Source organism: Oncorhynchus tshawytscha, linkage group LG03 (assembly GCF_018296145.1).
Source record: "Oncorhynchus tshawytscha isolate Ot180627B linkage group LG03, Otsh_v2.0, whole genome shotgun sequence".
NCBI lineage: Eukaryota > Metazoa > Chordata > Actinopteri > Salmoniformes > Salmonidae > Oncorhynchus > Oncorhynchus tshawytscha.
In genome coordinates this window covers 6,441,225-6,457,260 of record NC_056431.1, presented here as the reverse complement: position 1 = coordinate 6,457,260, position 16,036 = coordinate 6,441,225, and the positions used below count along the sequence as shown (strand labels likewise).

Genomic DNA, 16,036 nt, shown 5'->3' with positions numbered 1-16,036 from the left:
CCATTATTAGCATGTTTTAATTACTCTTATACAAATGGTTGACTTTCAGGTACTCAACAAGGTCTAATTTCATTACTACTAAAACAGGACCCAGGTGGTAAGTATAAAGATCCAGTCCATTTAAAAAACTGGAGGCCTCTAACACTTCAGTGTTTTACGATGCGAAAATCCTGGCGAAATGCATAGAATTAAAAAGGTTTTACCAGATATTGTTCATCCTGAGCAGACAGTTTTTTTTTTACCTGGACGATATATTGGAGATAATATACGACAATTACTTGAAACAATTGAACATTATGAAACATCAAAGATACCAGGCCTGGTCTTCATAGCAGATCTTGAAAAGGCGTTTGATAAAGTACGACTAGAATTGATATATAAATGCCTGGATTACTTTAATTTAGGTGAATCTCTTCTACAATGGGTTACAGTTATGTACAGCAACCCCAGATGTAAAAATGGGATGATAGTGAAGTAGACATACTTGGTATTCACATCTCAAAAAACATATGAACTTACCACAATTCATTTCAATAGAAAGTTAACAAAAATAGATAAGATTCTGCAACCATAGAGGTAAATACTTTTAATACTTTTTTCGAAAGGCTCATCCTTTGTTCAAAAATGGCCTTTTTGCCTTTACACAGGTTACAGCTTCTCATTTACGACTAATTGAAAATGACATTTTATTTAAACTATTGTCCTTTCTTAAACAAGCCATACAAAGCTGGTTACAATTTCAGTTTTATCCTCCAGAAAATATAGAACATATATTACAACAAATGTTATGGTTAAACTCAAATATACTGATTCATTAAAAAACATTATTTATGGAAATGTTTAAAATTGGTATTATATTTATTAATGGTATTATGAATAGAAACAGAGGAGTGGTCACATATGTTTCTATCGAAAATATATGAGAATGTCTGCTCAATCCAAACTTACAACCAACTGATTGCAGCACTACCACAAAAATTGAGGTGGAAAAGGGAGAAGGTATGGAACTTGTTTGCCTGCCATATATTAAAGATACAAATTGGCTGAAAGGAACTGGCATAAATAGAAAAATATACCAGTTTCATCTGAGGACAAAAATTTGACAGCTGCAGGTTGCAAAATAAATGGGAGGAGCTTTTCAATGTACTAATTCCATGGCATATGGTTTATGAACTGGTACAAAAAACTACACTTGATTCAACACTTGGAGTTTTTCAGTTTAAATTATTATATAAAATTCTTGCCACCAACAGAATACTATATATATATATATATATATATATATATATATATATATATGGGGCATACAACAATCTCAGCTCTGTAGATTTTGCTGCGAAGAGACAGAATCAATAATAATAATTTATTCTGGTACTGCCCCGATGTAGCTTGTTTCTGGTCACAGGTTCAGGAATTGTTTAAAAAAAATCACAACATGCAAATAAAATTAACCTTACAAATAGCAGTGTTGGGTGATTTGGAAAGCCATTGTCAGTCAATTAATAATACTCATAGGAAAGGTTTATCTTTAGCTCACAATCTGTGGATAATATACGATTCGAAAGGTAAACATTTTTTGTAAAACATCACAGCACAATTGAGAAATATATAAAGAGTCAATGAAACCACGTGACCTCTGACAGAGAGACTGCTGCATATGGTTGAACACACACACACACACACACACACACACACACACACACACACACACACACACACACACACACACACAGGTGCAGACACATTCACCCGACACACACACACACACACACACACAGGTGCAGACACATTCACCCGACGCACACACGCACACACACACACTAAACACGATAGGCAAAATATGACATTCAGTTAACCCACAAGAGTCAATGTAGCTCAAAAGACCTGTTGTGTACATGTCCGTAAAGAATGTCAATGTCATTTCTCTCAGTCTGATCTGAGTATGTTTGACTGGACGGTGAATTTAAATAAGAATGGCTGCTGCTTACAGTGAAGAAAATGACTGGTCCTAAGATGAGTGTAATGTAGTCATATCACTCTGAAATTACCTTATCATCAAAGCAACTGAGCGAGAGAGAGAGAGACAGACGGACATAAGAGAGTCTTAAATATTGTTTTGGAACCTAATATCACCGTTTTTGATGAAAAAAGAGAGACAGACAAACAGCAGTGGAAAGAAAGGGGGAGGAAGATGGGCAAGTTTATGGTTTTAAGCGGCACAGTGGTTCAGAGTGAACTAGGGGGGTCGTCATAGAGAGAGAGATAGGAATCTTGAAATGGCAGTTTACCTTATGACTCATCTTTTGAATAATACTCTGACACACTGTGATCCCCAGTTCAGTCACACAGTCAGAGGGTCCAGAGTCACATCTATCTCATTCTCTCATCCTATCTGAGACACGGTAAGTCAGACTCTACACTTCCCTACTGAAACACGTTTTGTTCAGGTCTGTCGTTAGAGTCCTGGGCTTGCTTGATGTATCTATAATGGTATACAGTCAGACTCTACACTTCCTACTGAAACACGTTTTGTTCAGGTCTGTCGTTAGAGTCCTGGGCTTGCTTGATGTATCTATAATGGTATACAGTCAGACTCTACACTTCCCTACTGAAACACGGTTTGTTCAGGTCTGTCGTTAGAGTCCTGGGCTTGCTTGATGTATCTATAATGGTATACAGTCAGACTCTACACTTCCCTACTGAAACACGGTTTGTTCAGGTCTGTCGTTAGAGTCCTGGTCTTGCTTGATGTATCTATAATGGTATACAGTCAGACTCTACACTTCCCTACTGAAACACGGTTTGTTCAGGTCTGTCGTTAGAGTCCTGGGCTTGCTTGATGTATCTATAATGGTATACAGTCAGACTCTACACTTCCCTACTGAAACACGGTTTGTTCAGGTCTGTCGTTAGAGTCCTGGGCTTGCTTGATGTATCTATAATGGTATACAGTTGGACGTGTTTATGTCATCGCTTCGTTTTTCACTGTCAGCATGTAGGTGTTTTGTCTGGAGTCTGTATCATGTTTTCTACTTTAGGTGGTCTCCCGTTTCTCATGTCCTTGAAACTGTCTCTTACAGCTACTGTTTGGGCCTACGATAATGTCCTGCCATTGCAATACTTTATGTCTTGATAAGATATTGTTGGATGATATCTTTATGACTGAAGTATACACTGAGTATACAAAACATTAGGAACACCTGCTCTTTCCATGAGACTGACCAGGTGAATTCAGGTGAAGCTATGATTTCCTTTTTGATGTCACCTGTTAAATCCACTTCAATCAGTGTAGATGAAGAGGAGACAGGTTACAGAACGATTTTTAAGCCTTGAGACATTGTGTACGTGTGCCTTTCAGAAGGTGAATGGGCCAGACAAAAGATTGAAGTGCTTTTAAAAATGGGGTACGGTAGTAGGTGCCAGGTGCACCGGTTTGAGTGTGTCAAGAACTACAACGCTGCTGGGTTTTTCACACTCAACAGTTTCCCGTGTGTATCAAGAATGTTCCACCACCCAAAGGACATCCAGCAAACTTGACAACTGTGGAAAGCATTGGAGTCAACATGGGCCAGCATCCCTGTGGAACGCTTTCAACACCTTGTAGAGTCCATGCCCTGGCGAATTGAGGCTGTTCTGAGGGCAAAAGGGGGTGAAACTCAATATTAGGGAGGTGTTCCCAATGTTTTGTACACTCAGTGTATGTCGATGTTCTGAAGTTCTTGTAAAATATCTGTTAAATATTGACTGTCTTCCTCTTTTTCTCTTCATTCCTCTCAGATGCATCTCTTCTGGTGGATCACCCACATCTTTCTATCCCTCCCTTCTCTCCTCTCTCTAGTCCAATCCCTCACATGCGACAATGAGACACAGTATGCTTGGCCACTGCATGTAAGCCAATGGTGCTGCGACAAGTGTCCACCAGGTAAGCCATTTGAAAAATACTTTCATCAGTTGTGTGTGTGTGTGTGTGCATGTGTAAATGAATGTGTTGCCCTTTACAGGTCAGCATCTGGTGGGACGCTGCACTGGTCAGAACAGCCCTACCCAGTGTACTGACTGCGATAGCGGCTACTACTCAGACAGCTACAACTTCAACATAGGTTGCAAATCCTGCGATGGCTGCAGCATGAGTGGTGAGTGTGTGTGGGTGTCTATACATTTCCAGCAAAATATGATTGGCACTGATACTTGTCTTGTTTGTCTGTCTAAAACGGTTACTCACCTATTTTTCTAAGTCATAGTTATGAAGGACTTTACAGATGAAAACACACAGCCTGCTAGGGATTTCCCCCTTCACTGTACCATGGTGGGACACAGTCAGAGAGAGAGGGGGAGGGGGGCACTGAGAAACACTGACTCACCCACCCAGGAGTAGAGGAGGGTTGGGAGGCCTGGAGGGCAGAAGGGATGGCATGTCTACCAAGTAATGTCAAGGATATCAGTGGTGATGGGGGGGACAGTGGGAGGGGTTAGTGGTAGACCGATATCATCTCACCCGTGGAAATAACCTTTTTACTTTAAAGATAAACATTGGAAAGTACAGCTGACAGAACATTCTCAATACATCGTTGTCATCAAGTGTAGTGGGGGACAAAAATAGAGATTAACTATTTTTAAATAGAGGTGAGAGAGGTTTGAGAGTAGTCACAGACTCGGTGAACACATTTGAACTGTCATTCACTCTAGTCAGTGTGTGTGTGTGTGTGTGTGTGTGTGTGTGTGTGTGTGTGTGTGTGTGTGTGTGTGTGTGTGTGTGTGTGTGTGTGTGTGTGTGTGTGTGTGTGTGTGTGTGTGTGTGTGAGAAGGGTGGGGTCTGATGGTAATATACACTTCATAGGACCTTGTTGAATCAGTCAAAAGCTGATTCAACAAGGTCCTATGAGTCATTTTGAAGATGAGTTATTTCATCATATTCAGGCATGATTTCAGATTGTGTTTGACTACGTGACAAAAACACTATGTCAAAGTCAGTATACATGAAGGCACACAGACAAATAGACCATCTATGACTTGTGTTCCGTTACAGAGCTGCAGTATGTATCTCGCTGTTCCACCAAGCAGAATGATGTGTGCAGCTGTAAACCAGGCTACCGCTGCAGAGGCAGTGGCACCTGTCTGGACTGTGAGGAGATCCCCAGCCCGAACACACCCAAACTCATACCGACACCTCCCATCATGCCAGCTACAGTGTCAAACCACTCGGTTGCTGGTATCTCTAATCATAGACCTAAACCTGTCACCAAACCTGGGCCCATCACAAATCTAAACCGAGGTAAACTACAATACATTGGAAACAAATTATGAAAATGGCCTGAAAGTGTTCAAAGTGACATGTAAAAATGCCATGAGAGCTACATAGTTCTCTCTCTCACAAAACCCAATACAATGCCGGTGTTCATGTGTACGGCCCTGACCCCTCTCTCCACTCCTCCCTCTGTCTCATACACACACAAACAGATGATAGCAAGTGGCTCCCGGTGTGTGTGTCTGCAGTGTGTGTGTGTCTACTGCTCACCTGCCTTGTTGCCATATCAAAGCTCAAACCTTTTCTGCGATGGATTGGTTCAACAAACAGTAAGTCCACGTCACTGTTGATCTGTCCTGTAGTTCTATTGAACACAATACATATGCATGCACATTTGACCTAACCCTCATCTTATTGGTCCATCAGGCTTCTGGTCTCCCAAAAAGACTACTCCAGCGAATCAGAGCACAGCGGAGGAGGAAGTGCCCATGCCGGTCCAGGAAGTGTGTGGAAAGCCAGAGCTGCTACTGGACGTATGATGGAGGAAGTGGGTGTCGAAGGAGAGGATGAGAACTCACAAGCGAGCTGGGAGACAAACAGACTACCTCACATTCCCATTGAAGTGAAACTAACCTGAAGGCTAGACAGGCTGCTGTATTGGTTTAATGCAGTGGCTTCTGTATCTAGGACTTTCAGAAAGGACAAGAAAATAGGACAAAAAGACACTTTGAAGTATGAAGATACAGGCTAAAGATGAGTGGGAGTCTGTGACCGAGAAAGAGCAGAAGGAGAGTGAGAAACGAAGAGTGAACAAGAGACACAGAGAGAGACAGACACACACACACACACAAACATTTGTGTGCTGAATACATGTACTGTACATGTTTATGTTGAAGATGTTTTACACCTTCATTACAATTATGATTTTTGCTGTATCTATGCTTTATGCCAGTGTTTACTCTTACATAGTAGTGGCTGTTTAAAACATACAGTGCTGTATTTTAAATAAAGAACAGATTCACAAATGTGACAGGCCTACTGTAATGTCATACAATTGCCCCATCACCTGTATTCATTGAAAAATTATATTTCATATTTTGGTTTTAATTTGTGCGAAAACAGTTCAAGGTGCCACATGAACACAGAAAAAACAGTTTGCAGCAGTTGAGACTGAAAGCTTATTATACAGTTCAATAAAATGAGAGCAAGTGGATGTGTACATGACCACCATAGTGAGATGCCTAGCTCTATCTAAGTCTAGAACAGGAAATAATGGCCATTCTAGAGTTGTGGGATTCACCAGTGTTCTTCTGAGAGTAAGGGCTCCATGTATCTCAGAAGTTCAGCTTTACAGCCTGATAGAAATGTAAAGGTAATGTTCTCGCGTCAGTGGAGACTGCATTCACGTTAAACACTGCATATGTCGGCTCAATCAAACAATCTGTAACGCTTCAGTGATACAGACTGAATAGAGCCCCAGGTAGATGTTGTCCCTTACCACTGATCCAGGGTCAGACCAGTCTTCATCCTCCTTATGATTAACATTAGGATGTAGGGTTGGCTAAACTGATCCTAGAAGGGAAGTTTTCACTTGGAGCGTCCTCTGTCCTCAATCCCCCTCCCCTCAATGCACCTCCTCTTTGGAAACGTGACTGTCCTTCCCTTGTTCCTGTGAAGGGAAGAATACACAGTCCATCTCCCCATCCCTTTCCTCCTGGGATAGATGGATGTTAGGGGAGGGTGTGGGGTGGGTCGGACATCCTTCCTCATCCCTCTCTTTCTGCCCTCTCCCTTCCATCCCTCCACCCATACCAGTGAACTGGTTGAGTAAACTGAAGATGACTGTTCCAGCATTGTGGACATGGACCGGGCCTGAGAGAGACACAGACAGAGAGAAAGTGATATTAGATTCTATATTAATCATCAGCCTTATTCACTATGGATCTTGAAACGAATCAACTTCCCATGCTAATCCCCCATGGACTTCAAAACATCTTCTATGCAAAACTCCAACTTAAACGACTGACGTGCATCTATAGGAAAAACCACAAGAGTAACTCCACCATATTTAGATTCCTTTTTAAATCAAGATCTTGGGGTCAAAATAATTATTTGTACGTATCCATAGTACCCATATTTGCTGCTGTAATAGGTGGTGGATCCACTGTCTGGTGCTTAATACTGGGCTGTGCCTCTCTGGCATTGTGCTGATGAGGTGGCTCTTTGGTCTTGTTAGGCAACGTTTCTCTTACTCCCTTCATAAGAGCACAGAAATTCACCAGAAATCCAGAGTTATTGGAATACACAATTGTCAACAATGCCTATTTAGGGTTTCGGTCAGGAACACATGAATGACAATGTAAACATTACACACACAATGTAGTAAGTTACTGTAGGTATTATACATACCTTGTTACAGAACTTGAGAGCTGGAAAATAACAGACACAAATCTATTAGTGACCCCAGCAAACTGATTGTAAGCCACTCATGGGTATTTCATCGATGAATCATCTATGATTGAAAGGGCAATGCTTTTTCATCTTACTCTGCATTTTAATGCTTTCTGGGTACATGTAGACACTAGAAACTGGTAAGTAGGTCTACACACACAGAGAGTGTTGCAATCTTTTAATTCAATTACATTCACAAGAAGCTACAGTTGGCTCCCAGTGCAGACCTATCCTGAGATTTAACATCACAGTCTAATCCTTCCTCATCTCATTCTAGTGTCCAGAGAGAGAGTCTGCTCTAACACAATGATCTAACTACAGTTGAGACTGAACAGAGGAACACTGCCTTACCTTGTTTGAAACAGGCTTCATTTCCTGGGCGACGGATACATAACAGAATGATAACGGCTAGGATTCCAATGACCACCATAGGACACAAAATGGCTGCCAAGTGTTTGCTGGTGTCAGCTGGTGGGGAAAGGAGATGGAGAAACTACTGTATCTGTAGCTTCTCACATTTTCAATATATTCTGACTGTAATGAAAATAGCTGATGGACACACACACACACACACACACACACACACACACACACACACACACACCTGTGGTGTGATGAGAGGCGTTACCTGCTTGTGAGACTGGTGATTGTGGAGTGTCACAGCTGGGTGAGACAGAGGTAAAGGACTCATCATGTAACATATCCATACACATTCACAGCCTGTCAACACTGAAGTGGGTCCAGTGAACTGAGAACTGTATTAAATATCCCAAATATCCATTACCACGAAAATATCTGACAATTCTTTGATACCAGATCTTCTGGTTGTATGAAGGTTATATACCATAAAATAACAACTTTGCCAGAAGTGGCCCTCCTGGCAGGAGAAGTCTTCAACCAGAGCCTGTTTATCTGTCTGGTTCCAGTATGTTTAAGTAGGGAGGATAAAAAAAGATAAAGGCTCACTTAGGAGGTTGACAGCGTCCAGCGGAAGAGGAAGTCCTGCTGTGTTCAGAGGAAGTTCCTGTCTGGTTGATTCTGATGCCCACTACTGTAATCAGAGCAGAGTGCACACAGGCAGGAAAACATCAACATCTATCCACAGCCAAACACACTGATTCAATACCCAGAACCTGGCAAGAATACAACACAGTGAAGGAAGACATGCATAAGAGAAGGCCAGTGGGCAACACACTCACTGTACCATTGCTAGGTGGCATGGGAGGTGGGGGCAGCTGAGGGACCTTCTCACAGTCTCTACAGTTTCCTGTCTGGTCTTCTTTGTCGGTGCAGGTAAAACCAGCCTCACAGCGACATCTAGCGTTCGATACAGGAGTACACGGCTCATCCTCCACCAGGTGCAAATCTGACACACACACACACACACACACACACACACACACACACACACACACACACACACACACACACACACACACACACACACACACACACACACACACACACACACACACACACACACACACACACACACACACACACACACACACACACACACACACACCACAGCCAGAACAAAAGGTTTAGTACAGCTATTACATGGTAATAAATAGTGTCCATACTGTAGACATACCTTTATAACTTTGGGTAAGAAATGACATGTATGGCATATGGAAATCATAAGAGGGCAGTTTATGGAAATAGGTGGGATGGACTGAGAGTAGCTGAGGGGTGGGTTTGTGGAGATAGGTGGGATTGACTGAGAGTAGCTGAGGGGTGGGTTTATGGAGACAGGTGGGATGGACTGAGAGTAGCTGAGGGGTGGGTTTATGCAAATAGGTGGGATGGACTAAGAGTAGCGGAGGGGTGGGTTTGTGGAGATAGGTGAGATTGACAGAGTAGCTGAGGGGTGGATTTATAGAGACAGGTGGGATGGACTGAGAGTAGCTGAGGGGTGGGTTTATGCAAATAGGTGGGATGGACTGAGAGTAGCAGAGGGGTGGGGTTATGCAAATAGGTGGGATGGACTGAGAGTAGCGGAGGGGTGGGTTTGTGCAAATAGGTGGGATGGACTGAGAGTAGCGGAGGGGTGGGTTTGTGCAAATAGGTGGGATGGACTGAGAGTAGCAGAGGGGTGGGTTTATGGAAATAGTTGGGATTGACAGAGTAGCTGAAGGGTGGGTTTATGGAAATAGGTGGGATTGACAGAGTAGCTGAGGGGTGGGTTTAAAAAAAATCATGTTCTTTAATAGTTATGACTGAAAACACAATGTATTAGTACTATCTATCAAGATCTAATGTATATCAAAATACCAAATGACTTTATTCCTGCTATGTAACCACTGCAAAAAATAAAAACATTTTCTTCATCAATCTACACACAATACCCCACAATGACAAAGCCAAAACAGGTTTTTAGAAATGTGCATCCTGTTTCCATTGATCATCCTTGAGATGTTTCTACAACTTGGATTGGAGTCCACCTGTGGTAAATTCAATTGACTGGACATGATTTGGAAAGGCACACACCTGTCTATATAAAGTCCCACAGTTGACAGTGCATGTCAGAGCAAAAACCAAGCCATGAGTTCGAAGGAAATGTATGTAGAGCGCCGTGACAGGATTGTGTCGAGGCACAGATCTGGGGAAGGGTACCAAAACGTTTCTGCAGCATTGAAGGACCCCAAGAACACAGTGGCCTCCAACATTCTTAAATGGAAGAAGTTTGGAACCACCAACACTCTTCCTAGAGCTGGCCGCCCAGCTAAACTGAGCAATCGGGGGAGAAGGGCCTTGGTCAGGGAGGTGACCAAGAACCCATGGTCACTCTGACAGAGCTTCAGAGCTCCTCTGTGGTGATAGGAGAACCTTTCAGAAGGACAACCATCTCTGCAGCACTCCACCAATCAGGCCTTTATGGTAGAGTGGCCAGACGGAAGCCACTCCTCAGTAAAAGGCACGTGACAGCCCACTTGGAGTTTGCCAAAAGGCAATTAAAGGATTCTCAGACCATGAGAAGATTCTCTGGTCTGATGAAAGCAAGATTGAACTCTTTGGCATGAATGCCAAGCGTCACGTCTGGAGGAAACCTGGCACCATCCCTACGGTGAAGCATGGTGGTGGCAGCATCATGCTGTGGGGGTGTTTTTCAGCGGCAGGGACTGGGAGACGAGTCAGGATCGAGGGAAAGATGAACGGAGCAAAGAACAGCGACATCCTTGATGAAAACCTGCCCCAGAGAGCTCGGGACCTCAGACTGGGGCGAAGGTTCACCTTCCAACAGGACAACAACCCTAATCACACTGCCAAGACAACGCAGGAGTGGCTTCAGGACAAGTCTTGAGTGGCGCAGCCAGAGCCCGATCGAACATCTCTGGAGAGACCTGAAAATAGCTGTGCAGCGACACTCCCCATCCAAACTGACAGAGCTTGAGGGGATCTGCAGTGCTGAATGGGAGAAACTAAACAAATACAGGTGTGCCAAGCTTGTAGCCTTATACCCAAGAAGACTTGTGGCTGTAATCGCTGCCAAAGGTGCTTCAACAAAGTACTAAGTGAAGGGTCAGAATACTTTAGCATTTTTTATTTTTAACAAATATGTCAACATTTTTTATTTTTTTTTACTGTTTTTGCTTTGTCATTTTGGGGTATTGTGTGTAGATTGATGAGGGAAAAAATATTTTATACATTTTAGAATAAAGCTGTAACATAACAGTGGATAAAGTCAAGGGGTCTGAATACTTTACGAATGCACTGTACATACACTACCGTTCAAAAGTTCGGGGTCACTTAGAAATGTCCTTGTTTTTTAAAGGAAAGCACATTTTTGTCCATTAAAATAATACAGTGTACACATTGTTAATGTTGTAAATGACTATTGTAGCTGGAAATGGCTGATTTTTAATGGAATATCTACATAGGTGTACAGAGGCCCATTATCAGCAACCATCACTCCTGTGTTCCGATGGCACGTTGTGTTAGCTAATCCAAGTTTATCATTTTAAAAGGTTAATTGATCATTATAAAACCCTTTTGCAATTATGTTAGCACAGCTGAAAACTTTTGTTCTGATTAAAGAAGCAATAAAACTGGCCTTCTTTATACTAGTTGAGTATCTGGAGCATCAGCATTTGTGGGTTCGATTACAGGCTCAAAATGGCCCCAAAAAACACAAAAAATGACAATGATTTACAAACAATATACAGTTGAAGTATTTCCCACAAAATAAAGATGTTACATTGCTCTGTGAATGAGTTGTGTTCGTGTTTATGTACCACGTTTGCAGTCTTTGAAGCAGGAATGACAACTGGACTCAGCATTCAATCGTGTTGTGTAGGAACCATCTCGACAGGGAGAGCACTCTGAACAGGAACTCTGATAATGACCTGCGATAGGGAGGGGAGGTGAAACATATTAAATCAGTGTATTGGTCGCATACACAGTTTAGCAAATGTTATAGCGGGTGCAGCGGAAATGCTTGTGTTACTAGCTCTTAACAACGCAGTAAAATGTCAAACAAGCAGTGGCGGTTCTAGACCTGTCACGCCCTGACCTTTGATATCTCTGTTTTCTTTATATTTTGGTTAGGTCAGGGTGTGACTAGGGTGGGTACGCTTTCTTCACTGCATTGCAGGCATTAGCAGGCAAAAGACCATGTTCATAATCATCATCGTTGCCACTGTCTAATAACGGATGTAAAAAAAAGAACGATAGCAAAAATGTGTTATGTAAAAATTATTTCATACTCCACTTTCAGGGGGGCCACAAGGGGGTCCATAATTGTTGTCACAGGGGCACTGGCCCCCCCTGGCCCCACCACAGAACCGCCACTGCAAACAAGTACACAAATAATTTAAGTGTTTTTTACAAGAATTCAAGAACCTCGGGATGAATCCAATCAACAACCCGAATGCAATCTATGCATATGTACAGTAAACTGGAAGAATTTACACAAGATATACTAACAATGATATGTACAGCAGTAGATATATTAGAATGAGCTATGTTGGGAATACAGTATTTAAATACTCAGTGTGAAACAGGAAGTGTCCAGTGGTTTGATGGCTGTAAGACATGGGACAGCAGATATGGAGTAAAGGAAATAAAGTTAGGGAAAAGTATAGGGAAATGGGGCGATAGAGAGAACGAGGTAGAAAGAGAGGAGCGAGGAGAGACTGAAGAGACAAGGGGAGTCAAGACATAAGAGAGCACCACAATAACAATACAAACTGATGGATGGATGGAGTTTTATGATGGAGTTTTATAAATGTCCTGTAGTAGACTACATGAGTAGTGGATATCAGAACATAATGCTAACTGTTTTAGACCCATAGGCACACACACATTCAGGTAACGTTTTAGTACACAGTCTGTTGCTGAGTGAGAAGATAGGGAGCACAGTGACACGAGAGCAGAGAATAACAGGAAGAGATGGAGCGCACAGAGCGAGAGCCTGTTGGCCTAGTCTGCATACTAATGAAGGATGTGGTCATAGCACCGAGCTCCACTTCTCATGAGAGAAACTCTCTCTTGGTTTCCTCATGATTCCTAAGAGCCTATGCGCACTCACACACATTCTGAAAGGATCTGACTCACTATTAATGTAAACAATGGTTGATTGTAGGATGATGTGGAGGCGAGGGAACAAAAACAAGGGAACAATAAATCAAATAAAAAGTAAGATGATGGAGGGCATTTCTTTCTCACCTGGTGGACACAGTCTGCATTGTCTCCCTCCATCCATGTAATAGCTCTCTGTAGTCTGACGACACACAACACGAGCACACAGTCTCATGAGGTCGACTGTCATAATGTTGTCGACTGTCATAATGTCAAATGGTTCTAACAGCTTTCATAGGCGGTCATAACAAATACTAAGAACGGACATAAAAGGGGCAAAATGGTTACCAGAGGATATGAGACTGCTAGGTGTGCAGACATCATTAGCACAGCCACAAATAACTGTTCCATCACCATTCTGTAAACAATGTTAAATCATGAACAATTTGTCATTTGAGTTCATTCAGTAACATTTCTAAATAGGTATTAAAAAGTACACACAACAAATAATGCCAAAAGATGTTACAAGGCTACAACATGTTAAAAATCTGTAAGTTTATCACAATTTGATAGTGACTGCACTAACTTCTAGCTTTGAGCCTCATTTCAGTTCAAAATATATCAATGTAGAAACCTGTGTTGAAAACTACCAACACATAAAATAATCTAGTCTTACCTTTTGCACTGTAGAGACCACACCAAATGCCAAGTATTTGTTGTCTACAACTTCGACCCCCCTTCAACTATTATTCTTTAAGGTGTGTCTCTTTCTTCTCTACCCATCCTTTGCGTCATTATTTCCTTCACCTGTGACATCTTCCTCTCTTCCTGTCTCTCCCGCCCACTGTGTACTGACAGTGATGTTGTGGTGTATTTATAAGCTAGAGACAGACAGGCAGACAAGACAGGCATGTCAGCAGGGTGACTAATGCTTCTGAACCAAAGTCTCATCATTTTCGACACATACTTTAAGATGTGAAAGACAGTTTGTCACAAACATTTTATCTCGCTGTCCTCGTAAAGTTAGCTTATCAGGCAGGTGGAGTTCAGGAAGCACAGACAAACATAGCAGCCAATGCAAATGGACTTCTAGCATACACTCACCAAATCCACACAAAAAAAACACACACACACAATCATATTGCTCAGCTGTATCTTTTATTCTTCATTCCATCTCTCTGTCAGTACACAGAGCTCGGCATTGAACTCTCTGTCAGTACACAGAGCTCTGCGTTGAACTTTCTGTCAGTACACAGAGCTCTGCGTTGAACTCTCTGTCAGTACACAGAGCTCTGCGTTGAACTCTCTGTCAGTACACAGAGCTCTGCGTTGAACTCTCTGTCAGTACACAGAGCTCTGCGTTGAACTCTCTGTCAGTACACAGAGCTCTGTGATGAAGCACACATGTTCAAGGCGAAAGTCCAGTTTCACAGAACTCACACCTCACCAAAACAAAAACCAGGGCCTGATTTACCAAGAAGTGCAATGTTTACACTTGCTCTTTTCGGAGGAAATTATAAGATGAGATACAAAGCTAGAAACAGAAAACAGACTTTACTTGTCCCTTGACCTTTTGTTCTATGACTCGTTCCCTTTTGAAAAGAGCAGGTGTAAACATGGCACTGGTGCAGATGCTTAGTAAATGAGGCCCTGGTGATTCCTAACAGTCTTCTCATTGACAACTCAGTCTATTCACCTGCATGCTAGCTTACTCAGGCCAGATGGAATTAGTTGATGGTAAAATATATGGACCAGAGAATACACTGGTCCTCACAGAGCAAGAGCATTGGCTCCTGGTCTACGAGAAATATTAAGGACCAATCAAATATCTCCATCCACATTAAAAGTTCAGCTATGTGCCAAATCCGGGAACCTGACACTTAAGTATTTTTGACTGTGGACCTCCTTGCATTGCCAGTGTTTAAACATACAATATATCCAACATAGCATTTTCCTTTAATGCATACAATATCATAGCAATCATACCATCATTATGTTAAAGCATTTGAGTAGTAATCTTTTTTTTTTTTTTACACTTTGGTGCCATTTTTAAAAAGAATTTACTTTGTAATCATATACACTCATGAAGAAAGTGGATTATTGTTGGAATATTAGAGCGATTATTGTACATCTTTGATTTATTTATATATACAGTATTTCAAGGCAATTTGTAGAGATGGGAATCCAGTCAGCAGAACACATCACTGTATGGTCCCTACCACTCTAGTTTACAATGATTCAGTTATACCGTTAGCCTTCAGTTCAGTTGTGAAGAGGATATGAATTGGTCTATTGTCAGAAAGACACTGGAAGACAGTGTGCATTTTAGGACTATTGTATTCTTCATGTTGTAAGTGAACCAGTAAAACTCTTTTTAAAAACCAAGGACATTAGAACACTCTCCTAAACATACACGCTGACTCATGCATACATACTGCAGAGACTCAGTCTCTCTGTGCGTGTAGTAAAATATACAAAGAAAAACATATTCTCACTATTTCTCCGCTGCCTTCTATTCTCCATTTTATTCTCCAGTTCTGGCCAAAGGGCAGGAACACTAGGGCCAGGAGTTTTACTGGCCATATGACCTGAGCAGAAAAAACCCAAGCATTATAGCATAGGACCCTCAAAGTCAACTCTGGACCTCAAAGCCAGGTCCACTGCATGTTGTCATTGTTCCCATCTAATCAGGGACTGATGTAGACCTGGGACACCAGGTTCCCCTCTAATCAGGGACTGATGTAGACCTGGGACACCAGGTTCCCCTCTAATCAGGGACTGATGTAGACCTGGGACACCAGGTTCCCCTCTAATCAGGGA

The 16,036-nt window shown here is 42.0% G+C and overlaps 2 protein-coding genes across 7 annotated transcripts in view; one reads left to right on the top strand and one right to left on the bottom strand.

The window, feature by feature from the left end:
* The window catches only part of LOC112249066 (tumor necrosis factor receptor superfamily member 3), an 11,090-nt gene extending 4,815 nt beyond the window's left edge, over positions 1 to 6,275 (top strand). For 2 of the 4 annotated variants that reach the window (XM_024418700.2, XM_024418699.2), the window contains exons 2-7: positions 2,337 to 2,402; positions 3,778 to 3,922; positions 4,002 to 4,133; positions 5,027 to 5,272; positions 5,458 to 5,574; positions 5,672 to 6,275. In XM_024418700.2, coding sequence (XP_024274468.1) covers positions 3,778 to 3,922; positions 4,002 to 4,133; positions 5,027 to 5,272; positions 5,458 to 5,574; positions 5,672 to 5,784 — 753 coding nt within the window. In that variant the 5' untranslated portion in view covers positions 2,337 to 2,402 and the 3' untranslated portion in view covers positions 5,785 to 6,275. The remainder of the gene's footprint in view (positions 1 to 2,336; positions 2,403 to 3,777; positions 3,923 to 4,001; positions 4,134 to 5,026; positions 5,273 to 5,457; positions 5,575 to 5,671) is intronic. The other 2 variants (XM_042308632.1, XM_024418698.2) reach the window with 1 other exon arrangement.
* A 41-nt stretch (positions 6,276 to 6,316) lies between these two features.
* LOC112249557 (tumor necrosis factor receptor superfamily member 5) lies at positions 6,317 to 14,077 on the bottom strand. 3 transcript variants are annotated; one of them, XM_042308603.1, is made up of 11 exons: positions 13,893 to 14,065; positions 13,565 to 13,634; positions 13,364 to 13,418; positions 11,932 to 12,042; positions 8,901 to 9,062; positions 8,663 to 8,747; positions 8,301 to 8,359; positions 8,048 to 8,164; positions 7,655 to 7,674; positions 7,377 to 7,500; positions 6,317 to 7,117 (listed from the first exon to the last, which is right to left on the bottom strand). In XM_042308603.1, exons 2-11 carry the CDS (start codon positions 13,631 to 13,633, stop codon positions 6,870 to 6,872), a joined length of 1,050 nt encoding a protein of 349 aa, XP_042164537.1. In that variant the 5' UTR covers position 13,634; positions 13,893 to 14,065; the 3' UTR covers positions 6,317 to 6,869. The 3 variants fall into 3 exon arrangements, with proteins under 3 accessions (XP_042164537.1, XP_042164540.1, XP_042164550.1); XM_042308606.1 differs by having other exon boundaries at positions 8,325 to 8,359; positions 13,893 to 14,061; XM_042308616.1 differs by lacking the exon at positions 6,317 to 7,117 and adding an exon at positions 7,124 to 7,278 and having other exon boundaries at positions 13,893 to 14,077.
* Between the last annotated feature and the right edge of the window lie 1,959 nt (positions 14,078 to 16,036).